Genomic DNA, 19,649 nt, shown 5'->3' on the forward strand with positions numbered 1-19,649 from the left:
TTCTGGTCACAGAACGTATTTTTGGATCGCTGCTGGCTATTCTTCTGGAAGAAACTCAAGTTCAAAAGACTCCTTCAAAGGAGGAGTCCCACGGGTCAACAACGGTCTCATGAAAATAATGAATTCTGTTCTCATCTGAGTAGGCCTGCTTTAACTGGCTCTGGCAGTAAGCTCAGGCCCCTTTGACAGTTATTCAGGGCACTTTGGAGCCTCAGGAATGAAAACCTCTTTGCATAACCACTAAGCTATCTACTTAACTGTCCCCATTATATATATTAAAGATTTTATTTATTAATGAGAAAGATTGGAGGAAAGAGAAAAAAGCAGACGTCACTCCAGTACATGTGCTGCCAGGAATTGAACTCAAGACCTCATGCAAGACAGTCTAATGCTTGAAAGTCCAATGCTTTATCCACTTGTACTGCCTCCCGGATCACCCCATTCATAGTTTCTAAAGACATAAAACAGCTCCCTGTCTCCCTCCCAGTGGGGAGTGGGGAGTATCTGCTTAAGATCAAGCCCAGCCCAGCGAGTCTGGCGGCAGCGCAGCGGGTTAAGCGCAGGTGGCGCAAAGCTCAAGGACCCGCACAAAGATCCCGGTTCGAGCCCCCGGCTCCCCAGTTGCAGGGGAGTCGCTTCACAGGCGGTGAAGCACGTCTACAGGTGTCTGTCTTTCTCTTCCCCTCTGTCTTCCCCTCCTCTCTCCATTTCTCTCTGTCTTGTCAACAATAAAACAAGGGCACCAAATGGGAATAAATAAATAAATATTAAAAAAAAAAAAAAAAGATCGAGCCCAGCAAATGGTGGTGGGGAGTGGGTGGGTAGAAGTTCCAAGATCCAGTAGCCCTGGGCAGCAGAAACTCCCCGGCCGCCCGATTCCGAAGCCCCAACCCCCCACCCCCTACTCCCCGCCCAGGCCGTCCCACCTCCTGCAGCCAGTCGGTGCCGGGCAGTGGGCAGGGCGGGGGCGGGGCCGGGGCAGGCTGGGGTTTGGGCCGCGGTGCAGGTTTGTGGTCAGGTGCGGTGCCAGCTGAGTGCAGGTGAAGTGTGTCTGTGAAGTGTGGGCCCCGACATGGTGCAGGCTTGGTACATGGACGAGTCCGCTGATGACCCGTGGCGGCCCCACCGCGCGGAGCCCAGCCGCCCGGTGGACCTGGAACAGCTGCGCAAACTCGGGGTCCTTTACTGGAAGGTGTGTGGGGCGCGGGGCTCCCGGGGGTGGTGGGAAGGAAAGAGGCCTCCCCGACCTCCCCAGAAGTCCAAAGTACACAGCATAGGAGCTGCAGCGGCCATTGGACCTGGGAGCGCTGCGCATGCTCAATGGAGCCTCGTGGAAGCCCGTGTGCTCAGTAGAGGGACAGAGTGGTCCGAGGGCTGAGTGCTCTGCGCACGCGCAGTAGCGGGGCTAGGCGGCCTGTGTCTGGGATCAGTGGCCGCAAGTTCAGCAGCGGGTCGGTTGGTCTGTGGTGGATGGCTGGTACGCGGGGGCTCCTCGGATAGGACGGATGCCTCACCACCCCCGTTCCCCACCCCCTTCTGTCGCGGTTCAGGCGCCCTCTAGGGCTTGTCTGGTCCGACTGGGTGCTTTGAGCAGGCTGGGAGCGAGCAAAGGGGAGAGAGAGGTCCCTGAAGTCTAGCAGTGCACCCTGCCGGCGTGGAGTGCGGGTCCTGGTGGACTTTCCTCTCCTGGGGGCCTGCGCTTAGTCCAGGCTGTGCAGAAAGGTCCATTGCTAGGCTGCTGTGACATCAGCTTCCATGTGTTCAGCCTCTTCCTGGAACCTGAATAAGACTGATAACTACATATTCCCCATGAGACTCACAAGACCTTTTAAATCTTGTATTAACGAGGGAAGTCAGTCCTCCACTGTAAAGCCAGTTGATTAAGGTGCGTGATGCCAGGTGTCTCTGCCCTTAAAAAAAAAATTGTGGGTAGACTGCATAACAGTTATACAGAGATTCTCATGACTGAGGCACTGAAGTCCCAGGTTCAGTCCCCTGCACTGCACCATAAGCCAGAGCTGACAGTGTTTTGGTAGAGAGAGAGAGAGGCAGAGGGAAAGAGAGAGAGATGGAGGAAAAAATAATAGTATTGAGTCTGGGTTTATGTTGATTTTTTTACATAATAGTGATTATTTTTCTGGGCTAAGAGTGAATACTTAATCTGGACAGTACCATCTTCAAAGCAATCAAACGATACATAATAGCTATGCTTTTTTATTTTAAATATTTATTTATTGGGTAAAGAAAGCCAGAAATCGAGAGGGTAGTGGGAGATACAAAGAGAGAGAGAGACTTGCAGCACTGTTTCACCACTTGAAAAGCTTCCCCCTGCAGGTGAAGGCCAAGGTCCTTAGATGTGCACTCAAACAGATGCTGCTGCCATCACTTGGCCCCTATATTAGTTATTCCAAGAGGAAAATAAATTTTAAAATAAAATATAATTTATCTGCAACCCAACGAATCGTTAAGAGTGAAATTATATCTTGGGTTTTCATTTGTGCATCGACAGTGTAAGAGAAAGAATTCAATATAGACCAACTTTTAAGTGTATCCAAAGAGTAAAACATGAGCCTGAGGCCTCATGCATACAGGGAAGCTTGGTGTACCCAGTATGCCAGCTCTGGGGCTGCAAAAAAAAAAAAATCAGACTTATTTTAAGAGGTATCCTTTGAGTTATTCCATGGCAGACTTATTTTAAAAGGCATTTTCTGAGTTGTTCCATGGGGTCAAGCCCAGCAGCTCTTACCTTTTAGTTGAGCTTCAAATGATAAATCAAAGGACTGCTAAAGTTACTTTTACTCTAGCCTTAGTATCTTGTGTACATCAGGTGCTTGAATAACATTACACTCTAAGGTTGATGAGAAAAGTATTCCCACGGATGTTGAACAAAACACGAAAGCATTAGTCCAGCACTTCTTAAAATACTGTTTTGCTTAAAGTTGCAGATCCTGAGAATCTATTTACTATGGTAAATGAGGACTTGGATTTTTAAAAAAATTATCTTTATTTATTTATTAGATAGAGACAGCCAGAAATTGAGAGGGAAGGGGGTGATAGAGAGGGAGAGAAACAGTGAGACACCTGCAGCCCTGCTTCAGCACTCGCAAAGCTTTCCCTCTGCAGGTGGGGGCTGGCGGATTGAACCTGGGTCCTTGTGCACTGTAACAGAGGACTTGGATTTTTTTAAGTTTGCTCAATAACAGCTATTCTTGTTCAGTGAAGACTTGCTATCAGTGACACAGCAGAATGATAAGAGACAGAGAACTCTAACATATACATCCTCAGAATTTGAGGCTAGGTTGCTTTAGTGTGGAGTGGTAGCCTACATGTCATGTGGAATTGCTGGTGTGGGGTGTCATTTTTCTAATAGTACTGCATCCGTGGCCAGTGCTTTGAGATACTTGGAGCTTGCTGTTCAGTAATTATGAAAACAGAAACTGTGTGTTTTATTGTAACATATGGCATAGTATGCTAAATTTACTGCCAGCAATTTTGAGTAGGAGTTAGATTAATTTGCTTGAGCCCCTAGGGGAGTATTTCATGAAGATGACATTAAAGTTGACCCTAAATAATAGGTAGCCTTGTGTTCAGTGAAAATAGGGAAAACACATTCTAGTTGAAATTGTACGTACCAGTGGTGTGAAGTATGGAGTATCAACTACTTTTTAAGTACAACAAAGACTATCTGCCTGCACTTTACCCTTAAAAACCTGATGACAGTCTGTGTGCGATGTTGAGATAGTTTTTTAAGATATATTTTAATTTTAGTTTTTTAAAATATTCCCTTTTGTTGCCCTTGTTGTTTTATTGTTGTTGTTGTTATTGATGTCGTCGTTGTTGGATAGGACAAAGAGAAATGGAGAGAGGAGGGGAAGACAGAGAGAGGGAGAGAAAGATAGACAACTGCAGATCTGCTTCACCACCTGTGAAGTGACTCCCCTGAAGGTGGGGAGCCGGGGGCTTGAACCGGGATCCTTAGGCCAGTCCTTGTAATTTTAATTTTTTTTTAAATAGAAGGTTCTTAAATATTTATTTGTTTATTTTCCATTTTACTGCCCTTGTTTTTTTTTAATTGTTGTTGTAGTTATTATTGTTGTTATTAATGTCATCGTTGTTAGATAGGACAGAGAGAAATGGAGCGAGGAGTGGAAGAAAGAGGAGGAGAGAAAGACACCTGCATACCTGTTTCTCTGCCTTTGAAGCGACTCTCATGCAGGTGGGGAGCCTGGGGCTCGAACCAGGATCCTTATGTCCGTCCTTGTGCTACCGCCCGACTCCCTATTTTAATTTAAAAAAAATTGTATTTATTTACTTACTCCCTTTTGTTGCCCTTGTTGTTTTATTGTTGTAATTATTGTTGCTGTTGTTACTGATGTCATTGTTGTTGGATAGGACAGAGAGAAATGGAGAGAGGAGGGAAGACAGAGAAGGGGAGAGAAAGACAGACACCTGCAGACTTACTTCACTGCCTGTGAAGCGACTCCCCTTGCAGGTGGGTAGCCGGGGGCTCAAACCGGGATCTTTGTGCCAGTCCTTGCACTTTGCGCCACCTGCACTTAACCCGCTGCGCTACCGCCCGACTCCCCCTATTTTATTTTTTAAAATATCTTTATTTATTTACTGAATAGAGACAGCCAGAAATTGAGAGGAAGGGGGAGATAGAGAAGGAGAGAGATACCTGCAGCACTGCTTTACCATTTGTGAAGCTTTTCCCCTGCAGGTGGGGACTGAGGGCTTGAACCTGGGTCCTTGTGCATTGTAACGTTGGTACTTAACCATATGTACCACTCCTTGGCCCCTGAGATGATTTTCTGAGACATGAGTCTGTCATCTTCTTAGGCTGTACTAGCAACTTGATCAAAGACTGTATTTCTAGGTGGAGGAGATAGCATAATGGTTATGCAGAGTAGACACTCATGTTTGAGGTTCCAAGGTCCCAGGTTTAATTCCCTGCACCACCATAAGCCAGAGCTGAGCTGTGCTCTAATAAGAAAGAAAAAAAAAGACAATTTCTTACACACACACACACACACACACACACACTCACACGCAATCTTATTATTTAAATTATGATAGAGAATTTCATATGTGTGTCAGAGAAGCCAGAGTACTAGTTCATGTGGTACTTTAGGGTGTCTTGAACTGGGAGCCTCAGGTAGGCAAGCCCAGCAATCACCAGCTCAGCTATTCCCCATTGCCTCCCAAAGGAGAAAAAAAATCATGTCTCCTTCTACTAATGTGAGCTCCTCTTTGTTTTTATTTAAATTCTGTTAGTTGGATGCTGACAAATATGAAAATGATCCAGAATTAGAAAAGATTCGCAAAGAAAGAAACTATTGTTGGATGGATATAATAACCATATGCAAAGATAAACTGCCAAATTATGAAGAAAAGGTAAGGAAACTATAAATTATGAAGAAATACTCATAAACATAAACTTTTTTTCTTTAAATAACTTCATTTCAGCTTTGTCTCAGTGTAGTGTTGTTTTTATTTATTTTATTATTTATTGTATATTTTAAAACATATTTTATTTATTGTTGTATGCTTTACATTGGGTGCTAGTTCTCCCCTGCCAAGAGAATTAGATCAGTCCAGTTAATTTCGCGGGCCCCTAGGGACCCCGCCAGAGTTCGGGAGTGCGAGAGTTGGAGAGTTCCGGAGTGCCAGAGTTCCAGAGTGACAGAGTTCCACAGTTGAAGAGTTTCAGAGTTCCAGAGTTAGGGGGTTCCTGAGTTGGAGAGTAAGAGAGAGTGCTTGCGCCGCTGCAAAGAGACAGCAGAGTTCTGTTTGGTGATTAGTTGGTCTTAGTTTATGAATCGTTGTTCCTGAATAAAGAAATACAGCTTCCCTGCCCAGCCGTTGTCTCTGCGTCTCTGTTACCCACCCGGCAAGAGCCTCCGAAAATTTTAACAACAATTTATTAATGAGAAAGATAGGAGAAGTGAGAGAAAGAACCAGATATCACTCTGTTATGTGTGCTGCCAGGGATTGAACCCAGGAACTCTTGCTTGAGAGTCCAGTGTGTCACCTCCTCGACCTGATAGTGTATAGAAGCTCAAAAATACTTCTTCCTTTTTGGAGTTTTGGAAAAGCATTTGTAGAATGGATTTTTAAAATTTATTTAGAACTTTTAAAGGTTTTATTTCTTTTTTGCATCTCTTTAAAATTTTTTTTAAATTATCTCTATTTATTTATTAGATAGAGACAGTCAGAAATCAAGAGGGAAGTGGTGCAGTGGATAAAGCATTGGACACTCAAGCATGAGGTCCTGAGTTCAATCCCTAGTAGCACATGTACCAGAGTGATGTCTGGTTCTTTCTCCCCTCCTATGTTTCTCATAAATAAATAAATCTTAAAAAGAATCAAGAGGGAAGGAGGAGATAGAGAAGGAGAGAAACAGAGATAGCTGCAGCACTGCTTCACCACTTGCAGAACTTTCCCCCTGTAGGTAGGGCCTGGGGGCTTGAACCCAGGTCCTTGTGCATTGTAACATGTGTGCTCAATAGGTGTGCTACCACCTGGCCCCCATTTTTTTTTCCTCCATGGTTAGCACTGGGGCTTGGTGCCTGCACTATTAATCCACTGCTCCTATGCACTTAATCCCCTGTGTCACCTCCCGGCACCCCCTTGTAGAAAGTTTTTAATGGAGTTAAATACATTTGACTAAAAAAGCGACCTTGTATTCATAATTATCTTTACTTCCTTTTTTTCCTCCACTATCTTTCTCATTAATAAATAAATAAAATCTTAAAAAAATAAAATGAAATATTTATTTACTTATTTTAATTAGATCACTACTCAGTTTTGGCTTATAATGGTGCCAGGGATTACACCTGGGACCTCAGGCATGAAAGTCTGTTGTGTAAATTGCTGTGATATCTCCCTAAGCCTGGTGAATGATTTTTATCTCCTTTGACTTTGCTCTTGATCAAATTATTTTTGCCAGCTAAGGCACAGCTATTAAAATAACTTATGGAATTTCTCACCAGGTGCTTTAACAGTTCGTAAGTTTTTTTTTTGAATTTCTATTCTGATTTGGATTTTTCAGATGACCTGTCTTCTTAATAACATTTTATCTTAGATAAGAGGGCTCATATTTTGCTAATTTTAGCAGAGAAGACACTTTTATTATTATCTTCTGGCATAGCTTTTCTCTCTTTTCCTGATCTGGAGACTCATTTTTCTAGAAACACCCTTCTTTACTATGATCATCTGGTATGTGTCTTAGGTTTGTCCTCATGAGATGCAGGTTACATTCTTAGCAGGAATTCTATAGGTGTCTTCTGCTTGGTGGACAGAGTTTGACCTCAATGAAGAACCCCTCACCATTGGAGGTAAATTTGGTTAAGTTGATGTTTACAAGGTTTCTTTATTGTGAAGTTACTATTTTTCCCCCTCTATAACAATAGTTTTATGGAGAGCTATTTCTAGACTCTGACTATCCAGTTTCCTATCAAATTGTCACTGATTGTGTTAAGTCAGTCTTCATGATTGCTGCTTGAATGGTTTATCACTAACAGGGTTGTGATCTTTCATTGATCCTTCTCTTCTAATGAATTGATTTTTTTAATTGATCTTCTATAAAGAGGAGCTGCTGTCTATTTTTTACTTCTTTTTTTTTTTTCTTTTTCTTTTTTGTCTCCAGGGTTATTGCCAGGGCTCAGTGCCAGCACTATGAATCCACTGCTCCTGGAGGCTATTTTTTCCCTTTTGTTGCCCTTGTTGTTATTATTGTTGTTGTTATTGTTGTTGGATAGGACAGAGAGAAATCAAGAGAGGGGAAGACAGAAAAGGGGAGAGAGCTTTCTCTCCTTTTCTCCGCCATCGTGGTGGCGGACTGACTTGTCTTCGCCATGTCTTCCCACAAGACTTTTAGAATCAAGCGCTTCCTGGCTAAGAAGCAAAAGCAGAACCGTCCTATTCCTCAGTGGATTCGGATGAAAACTGGTAATAAGATCAGGTACAACTCCAAGAGGAGACACTGGAGAAGAACAAAGCTGGGTCTATAAGGATTCCTCTCTAAGATGCACACATGTTTATGCTGGGATAGACTGCTAGGATTTTGAGCGGAGCTCTGTCTTGCACACTTGATTAGGACCCCACTCAGCCTTGTATCTCTTCCTGTACCTGACTCAGTAATAATAAATATGTGAGCTATTTGAAAAAAAAAAAGAAGAAAAAGAAAAGGGGAGAGAAAGACAGACACCTGCAGACCTGCTTCACCATTTATGAAGCGACCCCCCTCCCCCCCCGCAGGTGGGGAGCCAGGGGCTTGAACCAGAATCCTTATGCTGGTCCTTGTGCCATGTGTACTTAACCCGCTGTGCTACTGCCTGACCCCCTGTATTTTACTTCTATTTGTCCACTATGGCCTCATGCCAGTGTGATTCCACTGCTTCTAGGAGACATTTTTTTTTCTTCCACTCTTTCAGCTTCAGAAAGGGAGAGTAATAGAGAAGAAAGACACCGCAATACTCCACCATTCATGGAGCTTCCCTTTGTGCCATGTGGTACCTGGGTCTGTGTGCATGGTACAGTGTGCACTCTATGGGGTGAGCTATCTTCAGGCCCATTCTCCTTTTCTCTACAACTATACTTTCTTATTTTCTCATTGGACTATAATCCATTCCTGCCATGATTCCTTTTGATGTTCAAACTTTACTAGATATACTGCAGGGAGATTGTATAATGGTTATGCAAAGCAACTTTCATGCCAGCCTGCCTGAGACTCCAAAGTCTCAGGTTGAACAGTACTCTGGTAAAACAAATAAAAAAATTGACCTAGACTAGGCAAGAGAAAGCTAGCTGGCTCTCTCATCCTGTCCCTATGTCCCATTATTTTCATGAGGCCCTTTTACTTTCTGCATCATCATATACCAGACTCACCAACTTTGCTTAACTTCTTCTTCTAGTGTTTGCCCTTCTTCCGTAGCCAGTCAACAGCGTCAGGTTGAGCCTGATGTCTGCTTGTTGCTGGCTTTGAAAGTGACTGGGATCCATGTGGATTCAGTCGGCTAGGAAGGATCGTCAGTTTCCCCAATAAATGGGTACTCACGGGATGCACCACGGGAAGGTCGATCCAATGCATCCCTTTGCTTAACTTAGCCCTAGAATCAACCACTCTTACTGATATTGGCTACTAACACTTAGAATCCAGAATGGTGTGTGTGTGTGTGTGTGTGTGTGTGTGTGGTGTTCCAGGAATCCTATTCACTACTGTGGTATTTTTGCACCAGGTTCTCTCAGTGGGCAGTATACGTGAATTGTGTATATGAAATCACTCTTTCAAACTGATACTTGCCCTTTGAATCAGATAGCACAGATCCTCCTTGACTCTTCCCATTCTGGACTCATGTCTCCTTTTTCTTACAGTCTTCTAGTCATCAGTACTTACTGTGACTGCTGTACCCATTCCACATTAAAGAATAGACCTGTTAGGTAGAGTTTAAGGCATGTTTACATTTCCCTCTGTCCTGGATGGAAGATATAGTAAAAGTAGTATGTTAAAAAATTATTCATTTGAGGGACCTGGTGGTGGCACACCTGGTTGAGTGCATGTATTACATTGCGCAAGGACCCGGGTATGAGCCCCCAGTCCCCACCTGCAGGGGGAAAGCTTTACGAGTGGTGAAGCAGGCCTGCAGGTGTCTCTCGGTCTCTCTCCCTCTCTATCACCCCCTCCCTCTTGATGTCTGTCTATCCAATAAATAAAGATAAAAAAGTATAAAATCTAAAAAGAAAGTTTAAAAAATATTATTCACTTGAGTGGGGTGAAGCATAGTGACCGTGCAAAATGACTTTCATGCCTGAGGCTCCAGAGTCTCAAATTCAATCCCCCACACCACTGTAAGCTAGTCTGAGAATGCGAAGGAAAGAAAGAAGGAAGGAGATAAAGAAGGAAGGAAGGAAGGAAAGAGAAAGGAAGGTAGGGGAGATAGCATGATGGTTATGCAAACAGACTCTCATGCCTGAGGCTCTAAGGTCCAAGGTTCAATTCCACACACCACCACAAAGCCATAGCCAGAGCTATGCTCTGGTAAAAAAAAAACCAACTTTTTTTTTTTGTACTTTATGCTTTGAAGAAATAGTATAACATATAACAACTACATAAAGTCTTAATTTCCACTCATACAATGGTAGGTTTACATAATGCATTAAAAAAAGAAACTTAAAAAATTCAGAGAGGGCAAGGGAGCTGGGCGGTAGTGCAGCGGATTAAGCGCAGGTGGCGCAAAGCACAAGGACCGGCATAGGGATCCCAGTTCGAGCCTCCGGCTCCCCGTCTGCAGGAGAGTCCCTTCACAGGCAGTGAAGCAGGTCTGTTGGTGTCTGTCTTTCTCTGCCTCTCTCTGTCTTCCTTTCTTCTCTCCATTTCTCTCTGTCCTATCCAACAACAACGACATCAGTAACTACAACAATAAAACAAGGGCAACAAAAGGGGATAAATAGATAAATATAAAAAATTATAAAATAAAAAATTCAGAGAGGGCCACTGGGATAGCCCAGTGGGTTAAGTACACTTGGAGTGAAGCTCAAGGACTGCAGTAAGGATCCTGGTTCCAGCCTCCAGCTCCCCACCTGCAGGGGGAGTTGCTTCACAATTGAAGTAGGTCTGCAGTTCTCTTTCTCTGCCCTTCTCTGTCTTCCCCTCCTCTGTCGATTTCTCTCTGTTCTATTCAACAACAACAATGACAATAAAAGGGCAACAAGGGCAGGGGTAGATAGCATAATGGTTATGCAAAGAAACTCTAAAGCCTGAGACTCCCAAGTCCCAGGTTCAGTCCTCTGCACTACCATAAGCCAGAGCTGAGCAGTGCTCTGGTTAAAAAAAAAAAAAAGGCAACAAAATGGAAAAAAATGGCCTCTAGGAACAGTGGATTCATAGTGCAGCAAGCCCCAGTCATAACCCTGGAGGCAAAAAAAAAAAAATCCGGAATACACAGAGACCTACACAGGCTGATTAGTCAATCATCAGTCAATATGCAAATATCACAATACAGCTTCATGTTAACTCAGGCTACTTACTGTTAGTTTTCTTTCTTTTTTTTTTTAATGTTAGTTTTCTTTCCCTTTTGTGTGGTCGTGAACATACTACTTGACTTTAGACTTAAGGCATTATCTCCTGAACTTGTTTTACTTTCATTAATTGTTTTTATTAGGGGGATTAGTGGTTTAAAGTAAATACAGCTTTTAAAACATGTAATTTATTATTATTTTCTTTAATTTATTTATTCCCTTTTGTTGCCATTGTTATTATTGTTGTTATAGCTGTCATTGTTGGATAGGACAGAGAGAAATGGAGAGAGGAGGGGAAGACAGAGAGGGGGAGAGAAAGATAGACACCTGCAGACCTGCTTCACCACCTGTGAAGTGACCCCCTGCAGGTGGGGAGCCGGGAGCTTGAACCGGGATCCTTACTCTGGTCCTTGTGCGCTTCGCGGCACATGTGTTTAACTCACTGCGCTAATGCCTGATCCCCAAAACATGTAATTTATGTTTACCAGAGTACTGTTCAGCTCTGGTTTATGGTAGTACTGGGGATTGAACCTGGGACTGCAGAGTCTCAAACATGAAAGTCTGTTGTGTAAACTGCTGTTATCTTCCTGAGAAAAGTAAAATGTTATCTTTTCCCTTCTTTTGGTTAATATTTTGTTTATTTTATTTTAATGAGAGAAACATAAAGGCAGAAAGAGAGACGAGGGACACCAAAGCACTGCTCCCACTGTGAATTAGGTAAGTGCCTGGGGATGAAACTGGGACCTTCGAGCCTCAGGCATGAAAGTCTTTTTGTATTAACATTATGCTATCTCCCCTGCCCTTAATCTTATTTAAGATTGTGTAAAACAGTGACTCACCTGGTAGAACACACAAGTTACCTTGCATAAGGACTTGGGTTCAAGACCCTGGGCCGTACCTGAAGAGGAGAAGCTTCATGAACAGTAGAGTAGCAGTGCATCAAGTGTCTTATTTCTCTATTTCTCCATCTCTCTCTTTTCCCTCCCTCTCCCCCCTCTTCATATATGTATATCACTCTAAAAGAAAGGGAAAAAAAAAGGTTGTTGGGACCTCTACAGGCTTAACTAAGCCTTAGTGATAACCCTGACAGAAAAAAAAAAAAGAGAAAAGATTATGTGAAACATAATACAGTTCTAAAACACAACTATACACAAAGCTGCACTTACCTTCCCCTCTTGCCCTGTTCCAACCAGCCTCCTTGGATAATGGCTTATTAGCTCCAGGTTATCATGCCAGTGTTCAGATCCATAATTTACTACTCTTCTGTGTTTGGATGTTTGAGATTATTCCTACATTCCATATTTAAAAGTGATGAGCAACTTCATTCATATTTATTTTTATGCTTTTGAATAAATTCTTAGAAGAGGATTGCTAGGCTCAGTATGTGCATATATAGTTGCCCTCTAGGGGCTGGTGGCACTGTGACCTCTTGTCCCCACAGCCTCACCAGCTTCCATAGCTTGACAGTCTACTGGGTAAGAAGCAGTGTCTCAAGGAAGTGTTAGTGTGATTTATTTTTACAGACTTCCCCGAATGTGTAAACATATAAAGAAAGCCTCAATACACTCCTTATAGGGGATGCAGGAATGGGAGAGACTAGTAATGCAAGCAGATTAAATTAAAATTGGATGGATAGTTTTGGCAATGCATCTGTGGGCGTTGACTATAACATCTTTAAAATATTCTCTATATGAGAAACAATGGATGCTTTTTATCTTCAGATATTTGGAGGATAAGACCTACAAGACACAGTAGATTAAAAAAAAGGAGGGGGGTTTGTAGGTATCATAATGGTTCTGCAAAGAGACTCTCATGCCTAAGGCTCCAAAGTCCCAGGTTCTCAATCCCCTGCACCATCATAAGCCAGAACTGAGCAGTGCTCTGGTTTGAAAAAAAAGAAAAAAAAAAAGGAAAGTGTTCATTTATTGAGGTTGTGATGGCCTTCCTCTGATGTACATATGACTTCCATCTTGTGCTGTGGTCAGCTTGACTGTCCTCTGCAAATGACCATGTGGTTTTGTGTGAGTATACCATCAGAGTGGCTACCCATGTGTGTTAAAGAGTGTTGGCTTTCTGTATCCAGCAGGGTGATAATGTCTCAATGCTGCATGCCCTTATCTCTCTCTGTTTTTTTTAAAATTTTTTTAATATTTACTTATTTTTCCTTTCGTTGCCTTTGTTGTTTTTCATTGTTGTAGTTATTATTGTTGTTGTTATTGATGTTGTTATTGTTGGATAGGACAGAGAGAAATGGAGAGAGGAGGAAGACAGAGAAAAGGAGAGAAAGATAGACACCTGCAGACCTGCTTCACCACCTATGAAGCGACTCCCCTGCAGGTGAGGAACTGGGGGCTTGAACCTGGATCCTTCTGCCAGTCCTTGCACTTTGCGGCCACATGCACTTAACCTGCTGCGCTACTGCCCAACTTCCTCTGTTTTTTTTTTAAGTTTATTTATTTTTAAAATTAATTTTATGATTTTATTTATTAATGAGAAAGATAAGAGAAAGAACCAGCTATCAATCTGGTACATGTGCTGCCTGGGATTGAACTCGGGACTTATGCTTGAGAATCCAATGCTTTATCCACTTCACCACCTCCTCTCTTAGTTTATTAATAAGAGAGAGAGGGAGAGAACCAGACATTACCCCTGGTTCGTGTTCTGCCAGGGATTCAACTCAGGACCTCATGCTTGAAAGTCCAATGCTTTATCTACTGCATCACCTCCTAGACTCACATTCTCTCATATCTCAATGGGGGATGATAAGTGAATTGTTAAATATATACTGTTTAGAACACTCCCTGAGGGGTGAGGAGACAGCATAATGATTTTGGGAAAAAAAAAAAAAAAAAAAGACTTTCATGCCTGTGACTCCAAGGTCCCAGCCAGGGTCAGTTCCTAGCACCACCAGCTGAGCAGTGCTTTCTTCCTTTCTCTCTCTCTCTCTCTCTCTCTCTCTCTGTCTCCTCTCTGTTTCTATCATAAAATAAGAATAAAAAATGTTTTTTTTAAAAAAGAATACCGCCTGGTACATGCTAAGTGCTATGAGTACATATTAATTCTTTCACTGCGATATGGTTGAAAGGCTTCATAAAATAGTTTAGCTCTCGGTCCATTATATCTCTTTATGGAGAGGACTGCACGCACCTCAGTTCTGGTATTTGAAGGCTGGGGCTAGTGTAATGTGGATTGGTGCCACTGTGCAGGATTGGCTTCCAGTAAACTGAGAGCTTTTTCCTTCTGCTGTAGATTAAGATGTTTTATGAGGAGCACTTGCACTTGGACGAAGAAATTCGCTACATCTTGGATGGCAGTGGGTACTTCGATGTACGAGATAAGGAGGATAAGTGGATCCGGATTTCCATGGAGAAAGGAGACATGATCACTCTTCCTGCAGGGATTTATCACCGTTTCACACTGGATGAAAAGGTCAGATTTCGGGGCCAAGTGATGGTGCACATGGTTAAACGCACACATTACAGTGCACAAGGACCCAGGTTCAAGCCCCTGGTCCCAACCTGCAAGGGGGGAGCTTCATAAGTGGTGAAGCAGGCCTGTAGGTTTCTCTCTGTCTCTTTTTCTCTCCCCAGTCCCCTCTTTATTTCTGTCTCTATCCAATAATAAATAAAAATTTAAAAAAAGGTCAGAAAGCTGTGCTTTTTCTACACGTATGTATATTCTTTTTTAAATTTTAATTTAATTTTATTTATTTTCCCTTTTGTTGCCCTTGATTTTATTGTTGTTGTAGTTATTATTGTTGTCATCCTTGTTAGATAGGACAGAGAGAAATGGAGAGAGGAGGGGAAGACAGAGAGGGGGAGAGAAAGATAGACACCTGCAGACCTGCTTCACCGCCTGTGAAGCGACTCCCCTGCAGGTGGGGAGCCGGGGGCTCGAACTGGGATCCTTATGCAGGTCCCTGCACTTCATGCCACGTGCGCTTAACCCGTTGCACTACCACCCGACTCCATTCTTTTTTTTTTTTTTTAAAGATTTTATTTATTTATTAATGAGATATATAGGAGTAGAGAGAGAAAGAGCCAGACATCACTCTGGTACATGTGCTGCCGGGGATTGAACTCAGGACCTCATGCTTGAGAGTCTAGTTCCTTAGCCACTGAGCCACCTCCTAGACCACACATATGTATATTCTTAAATAATTACTTTTATTTTATGAGAGAGAAATCATATGGGAGCCAGGTGGTGGCGCACCTGGTTGAGCACATGTTACAATGTGCAAGGACCCAGCCAGGTTGGAGCCCCTGGTGTCCACCTGCAGGGGGAAAGCTTCACAAGTGGTGAAGCAGTACTGCAGGCGTCTCTCTGTCTTCCCCTTCCTCTCAATTTCTGGCTGTCTCTATCCAATTAAAAAAAAAAAAATCACATGCAGTGATGGGAGCATGTTTTGCTACTAGTGATGTTGTAATCAATAACCTGACACATGCATCATTTTTCTTTTCTTTTTTTTTTTTTTTAAGATTTTATTTATTTATTTATTAATGAGAAAGAACCAGACATCATTCTGGTATGTGTGCTGCCAGGGATTGAACTCAGGACCTCATGCTTGAGAGTCTAGTTCCTTAGCCACTACGCCACCTTCTGGACCACTATGCATCATTTTTCATAAAGAATTTTCCTGTACAATAAATGCCTAACACTGAAAACTGAATTAGTAGGTACTCACAGGCTAGGGAGATGGCATAATGGTTACACAAAACACTTTCCTGTCTTAACCTCTGAGGTTCCAGGTTCGATCTCTAGCAGTATCATAATCCAAAGCTGAGTATCTATCTTATCTATCTATCTATCTATCTATCTATCTGTCATCTTTTTTTTTTTTTTTTTAAGATTTTACTTATTTATGAGAAAGAAAGGAGCGAGAAAGAACCAGACATCACTCTGGCACGTTTGCTACCAGGGATCGAACTTAGGACCGCATGCTTGCGAGTCCAAAGCTTTATCACTGCCACCTCCCAGACCACTCATCTATCATCTTTAATACATAAATAAATATTTAAAAAAATTAAGTGGGGGATTGGGCGGTAGCATAGCAGGTTAAGCACACATGGTGCAAAGTGCAAGGACCGGAGTAAGGATTCCGGTTCGAGCCTCCGGTTCCCCTCTTGCAGGAGAATCACTTCACAAGTGGTGAAGCAGGTCTGCAGGTGTTTATCTTTCTCTCCTCCTCTCTGTCTTCCCCTCTCCTCTCGATTTCTCTCTATCCTATCCAACAACAACAACATCAATGGCAACAATAACAACAAGACCAACAACAAGGGTAACAAAATGGGGAAAAAATGGCCTCCAGGAGCAGTGGATTCATAGTGCAGGCACCAAGCCCCAGCAACAACCCTTGAGGCAAAAAGGAATAAAGAAAATAAGTAAATAGATAATAAATAAATAAAGTGTTTTGAGGGCTGGGTGGTGGTGTATCTGTTGAGCGTGCATGTTACAGTGTGCAAGGACTCAGGTTCGAGCCCCTGCAGGAAGAAAGCTTCATGAGTGGTGAAGCAGTGCTTTAGGTGTCTGTCTTTCTCTCTGTTATCCTTTTCCCTCTTAATTTCTTTTTTTTTTTTTAATAATTTATTTCTTTATTGGGGAATTAATGCTTTACATTCAACAGTAAATACAATAGTTTGTACATGCATAACATTCCCCAGATTCCCATTTAACAATACAACCCCCACTATTTCATTCATCATTTTTCATGGACCTGTATTCTCCCCACCCACCCACCCACCCCAGAGTCTTTTACTTTGGTGTAATACTCCAATTCCATTTCAGGTTCGACTTGTGTTCCCTCTTAATTTCTGACCGTGTCTATCCATAAATAAATAAAGATAATAAAAATAAAAAATAAAGTGTTTTTAAAAAAGGACACTCATATATATATATATATTTTTTTTTTTTTTCTTTTTGCCTCCAGGGTGGTTGCTGGGGCTTGGTACCAACACTATGAATCCACTGCTCCTGGAAGCCATTTTTTCCCATTTTGTTGCCCTTGTTGTTACCCTTGTTATTATTATTATTCATGCTGTTGTTGTTGGATAGGACAGAGAGAAATCAAGAGAGGAGGTGAAGCAGAGAGGAGGAAAGACAGCCACCTGCAGACCTGCGTCACTGCCCGTGAAGCGCCCCCCCCGTCCACCCCCCCCCACAGGTGGGGAGCCGGGGGCTCAAACTGGGATCCTTACACTGGTCATTGTGCTTTGCACCATGTATGCTGAACCTGCTGTGCTACCGCCTGACTCCCATATTTTTCTTTTTCATATTTACATATTTTGTGGTCTGGGAAGTGGCGCAGTGGCTAGGGCATTGGACTCTCAAGCATGAGGTCCCGAGTTCGATCCCCAGCAGCACATGTACCAGAGAGATGGCTGGTTCTTTCTCTCCTCCTATTTTTCTCATGAATACATAACTAAATTTTAAAAAAGTATCAGTGGCTACAATCCTTTACCAAAAAAATGTCTTTAAAAATAATTACATATTGTGGTCCGGAAGGTGGTGCAGTGATAAAGCTTTGGACTCTCAAGCATGAGGTCCTGAGGTTCGATCCCCGGCAGTACCTGTGCCAGAGTGATGTCTGGTTCTTTGTCTCTCCTCCTGTCTTTCTCATAAATAAATAAAATCTTTTTAAAAAAATTACATATTTTGCCTCCAGGGTTATCAGTGGCACAGTACCTGCACTAAGACTCCACTGCTCCTGTGGCTATTTTTTCAATTTTTTTCCCCTTTGATAGGATAGAGAGAAATTGAGAGAGGAGGGAAAGATAGAGAGGGGGAGAGAAAGATAGACACTTGTGAAGCGAGCCCCGTCTGCAGGTAGGGAACCAGGGGCTCGAACCAGTATCCTTGTGCAGGTCCTTGTGCTTAACCCAGTGTGCCACCGCTCAGCCCCCTCTTTTTAATATTTATTTATTTACTCTTGGGTAGAAACAGAAAATGAGAAAGGAGAAGGAGATAGGGAAAGAGACAGAGACACCTGCAGCACTGCTTCAACACTCCTGAAGCTTTCCCATGCAGGTGAAGACCAGGGGCTTGAACCTGGGTCCTTGTGCACAGTTCTTTGTGCGCTTAAGTAGGTTCGACACCACCTGGCCCCCACTCACATTTTTAAGTTGTCTAGGTGATGCCAAAGTGTCCTCCATGTTTTCAGCAGCTGAGGACTCTGCCAGTCCTTAGATAAAAGAACACAAGGAAGGCAAAGGAAAGGGGACACTTGGATCTAGCAGCTCAGCTTGGTTTCCCATGATGCATTTGTAGGGGGACTGTGGACCTCAGTGCTGATGACCCTTAGAGGCTGATGCTGTTATGTCTGCTCACTGGAACCTGTGGGCTTTAGCACCTTTAGAGGGTTAATATAACTGAAGGATTAAGTCTCAGGTCTAAGAACAACTTGGAAAGTTCTCTTGATAGCTGGTCTAACCTGATATGGGGCATGTTTCTATGTTTTCTAGAACTATGTGAAGGCCATGCGGCTGTTTGTGGGAGAACCTGTGTGGACAGCATACAACCGACCGGCTGATCATTTTGAGGCTCGGGGGCAGTACATGAAGTTTTTGGCACAGACAGCATAGTGGTGCTCCCTTGAGAAGTATCTTGACATGACAAATGCAGAAAATCCATCATTTTCTTCTTGCTTTCCTCTTGTAGACACAGGCTAGGTGAGCTTTCCTTTGCAAAACTGATCAGAATATGTCTTAATGAAAGGAGTTGGAAACCTATTTTTTTTTTTTTTTACATAGGGGCAACTGTAGAAATATGGACAAATCACATTCATTTTCTCTTAATTCAAGATGAGTGTGACAGTACCCTGTGCTTGCATGTCTGTGTAACTCAAACCTGAGTACATTTCATCTCCCCAAATGGAGCTGTTTAGATGTGTCACTGGGACCTGTGCTTCAGGCAGACATAGATCAGTGCTGTACCTGCCTTGAATAAAGTTGTGATAGTTATTGGTGAGACTGACAAGACTGTAGACATCTCCAAAAAACAAACAAACAAACAAATAAAAAACAGCCTGAGAGGGGCATGTGTGGTTGCTGACACTACATTATTGTTCAGAATAAAAAAGGTGCCTTAATTTCAAGTGGCTTGGAGTTATCTTATAACTATATATGGTTTATTAAAATCACCTGTTCACGGTTCGAGCCCCTGGGTCCCCACCTGCAGGGGAGTCGCTTCATAGGTGGTGAAGCAGATCTCCAGGTGTCTATATTTCTCTCTTCCCTTCCTTTCTCCATTTCTCTCTGTCCTATCCAACAACGACTACATCAACAACAACAATAATAACTATAACAACAATAAAAAACAACAAGGGCAACAAAAGGGGAAATAAATAAATATTTAAAAAAAATCACCTGTTCAGATTTTTCTCTGTGTGTGTGTGGTTGTGTATATCTATGCATATAAATATATATATAACTGATTTATAGAATGCCAGTGTTAGTATTGATTCAGTGTGAGAGTTGTAGGTGAAACTTACCATTTTCATTTACAGTTACAGCTTTTGGATTTTTTTTTTTTTTTTTTTTTTACCAGAGCACTGCTCAGCTCTGGCTTATGCTGGTGCAGGGGATTGAGCCTGGGACTTCGGAGCCTCAGGCATGAGAGTCTCTTTGCATAAGCAT

At 42.6% G+C, this 19,649-nt stretch overlaps 2 protein-coding genes across 3 annotated transcripts; both read left to right on the top strand.

Moving 5' to 3' along the window:
* The first annotated feature begins 952 nt into the window (after positions 1-952).
* ADI1 (acireductone dioxygenase 1) lies at positions 953-19,108 on the top strand. Of its 2 annotated transcripts, none has more exons than XM_060187032.1 (4): positions 953-1,192; positions 5,275-5,394; positions 14,269-14,448; positions 16,946-17,091. In XM_060187032.1, exons 1-4 carry the CDS (start codon positions 1,073-1,075, stop codon positions 16,976-16,978), a joined length of 453 nt encoding a protein of 150 aa, XP_060043015.1. In that variant the 5' UTR covers positions 953-1,072; the 3' UTR covers positions 16,979-17,091. The 2 variants fall into 2 exon arrangements, with proteins under 2 accessions (XP_060043015.1, XP_007518989.1); XM_007518927.3 differs by lacking the exon at positions 16,946-17,091 and adding an exon at positions 18,477-19,108 and having other exon boundaries at positions 956-1,192.
* Positions 7,793-8,191, top strand: LOC103109809 (large ribosomal subunit protein eL39). The gene has a single exon (XM_007518926.3). It carries the CDS (start codon positions 7,857-7,859, stop codon positions 8,010-8,012), a length of 156 nt encoding a protein of 51 aa, XP_007518988.1. The 5' UTR covers positions 7,793-7,856; the 3' UTR covers positions 8,013-8,191.
* Positions 19,109-19,649: the final 541 nt, after the last annotated feature.

The sequence above is a fragment of the Erinaceus europaeus genome, chromosome 3, assembly GCF_950295315.1.
Source record: "Erinaceus europaeus chromosome 3, mEriEur2.1, whole genome shotgun sequence".
NCBI classification, from domain to species: Eukaryota; Metazoa; Chordata; class Mammalia; order Eulipotyphla; family Erinaceidae; genus Erinaceus; species Erinaceus europaeus.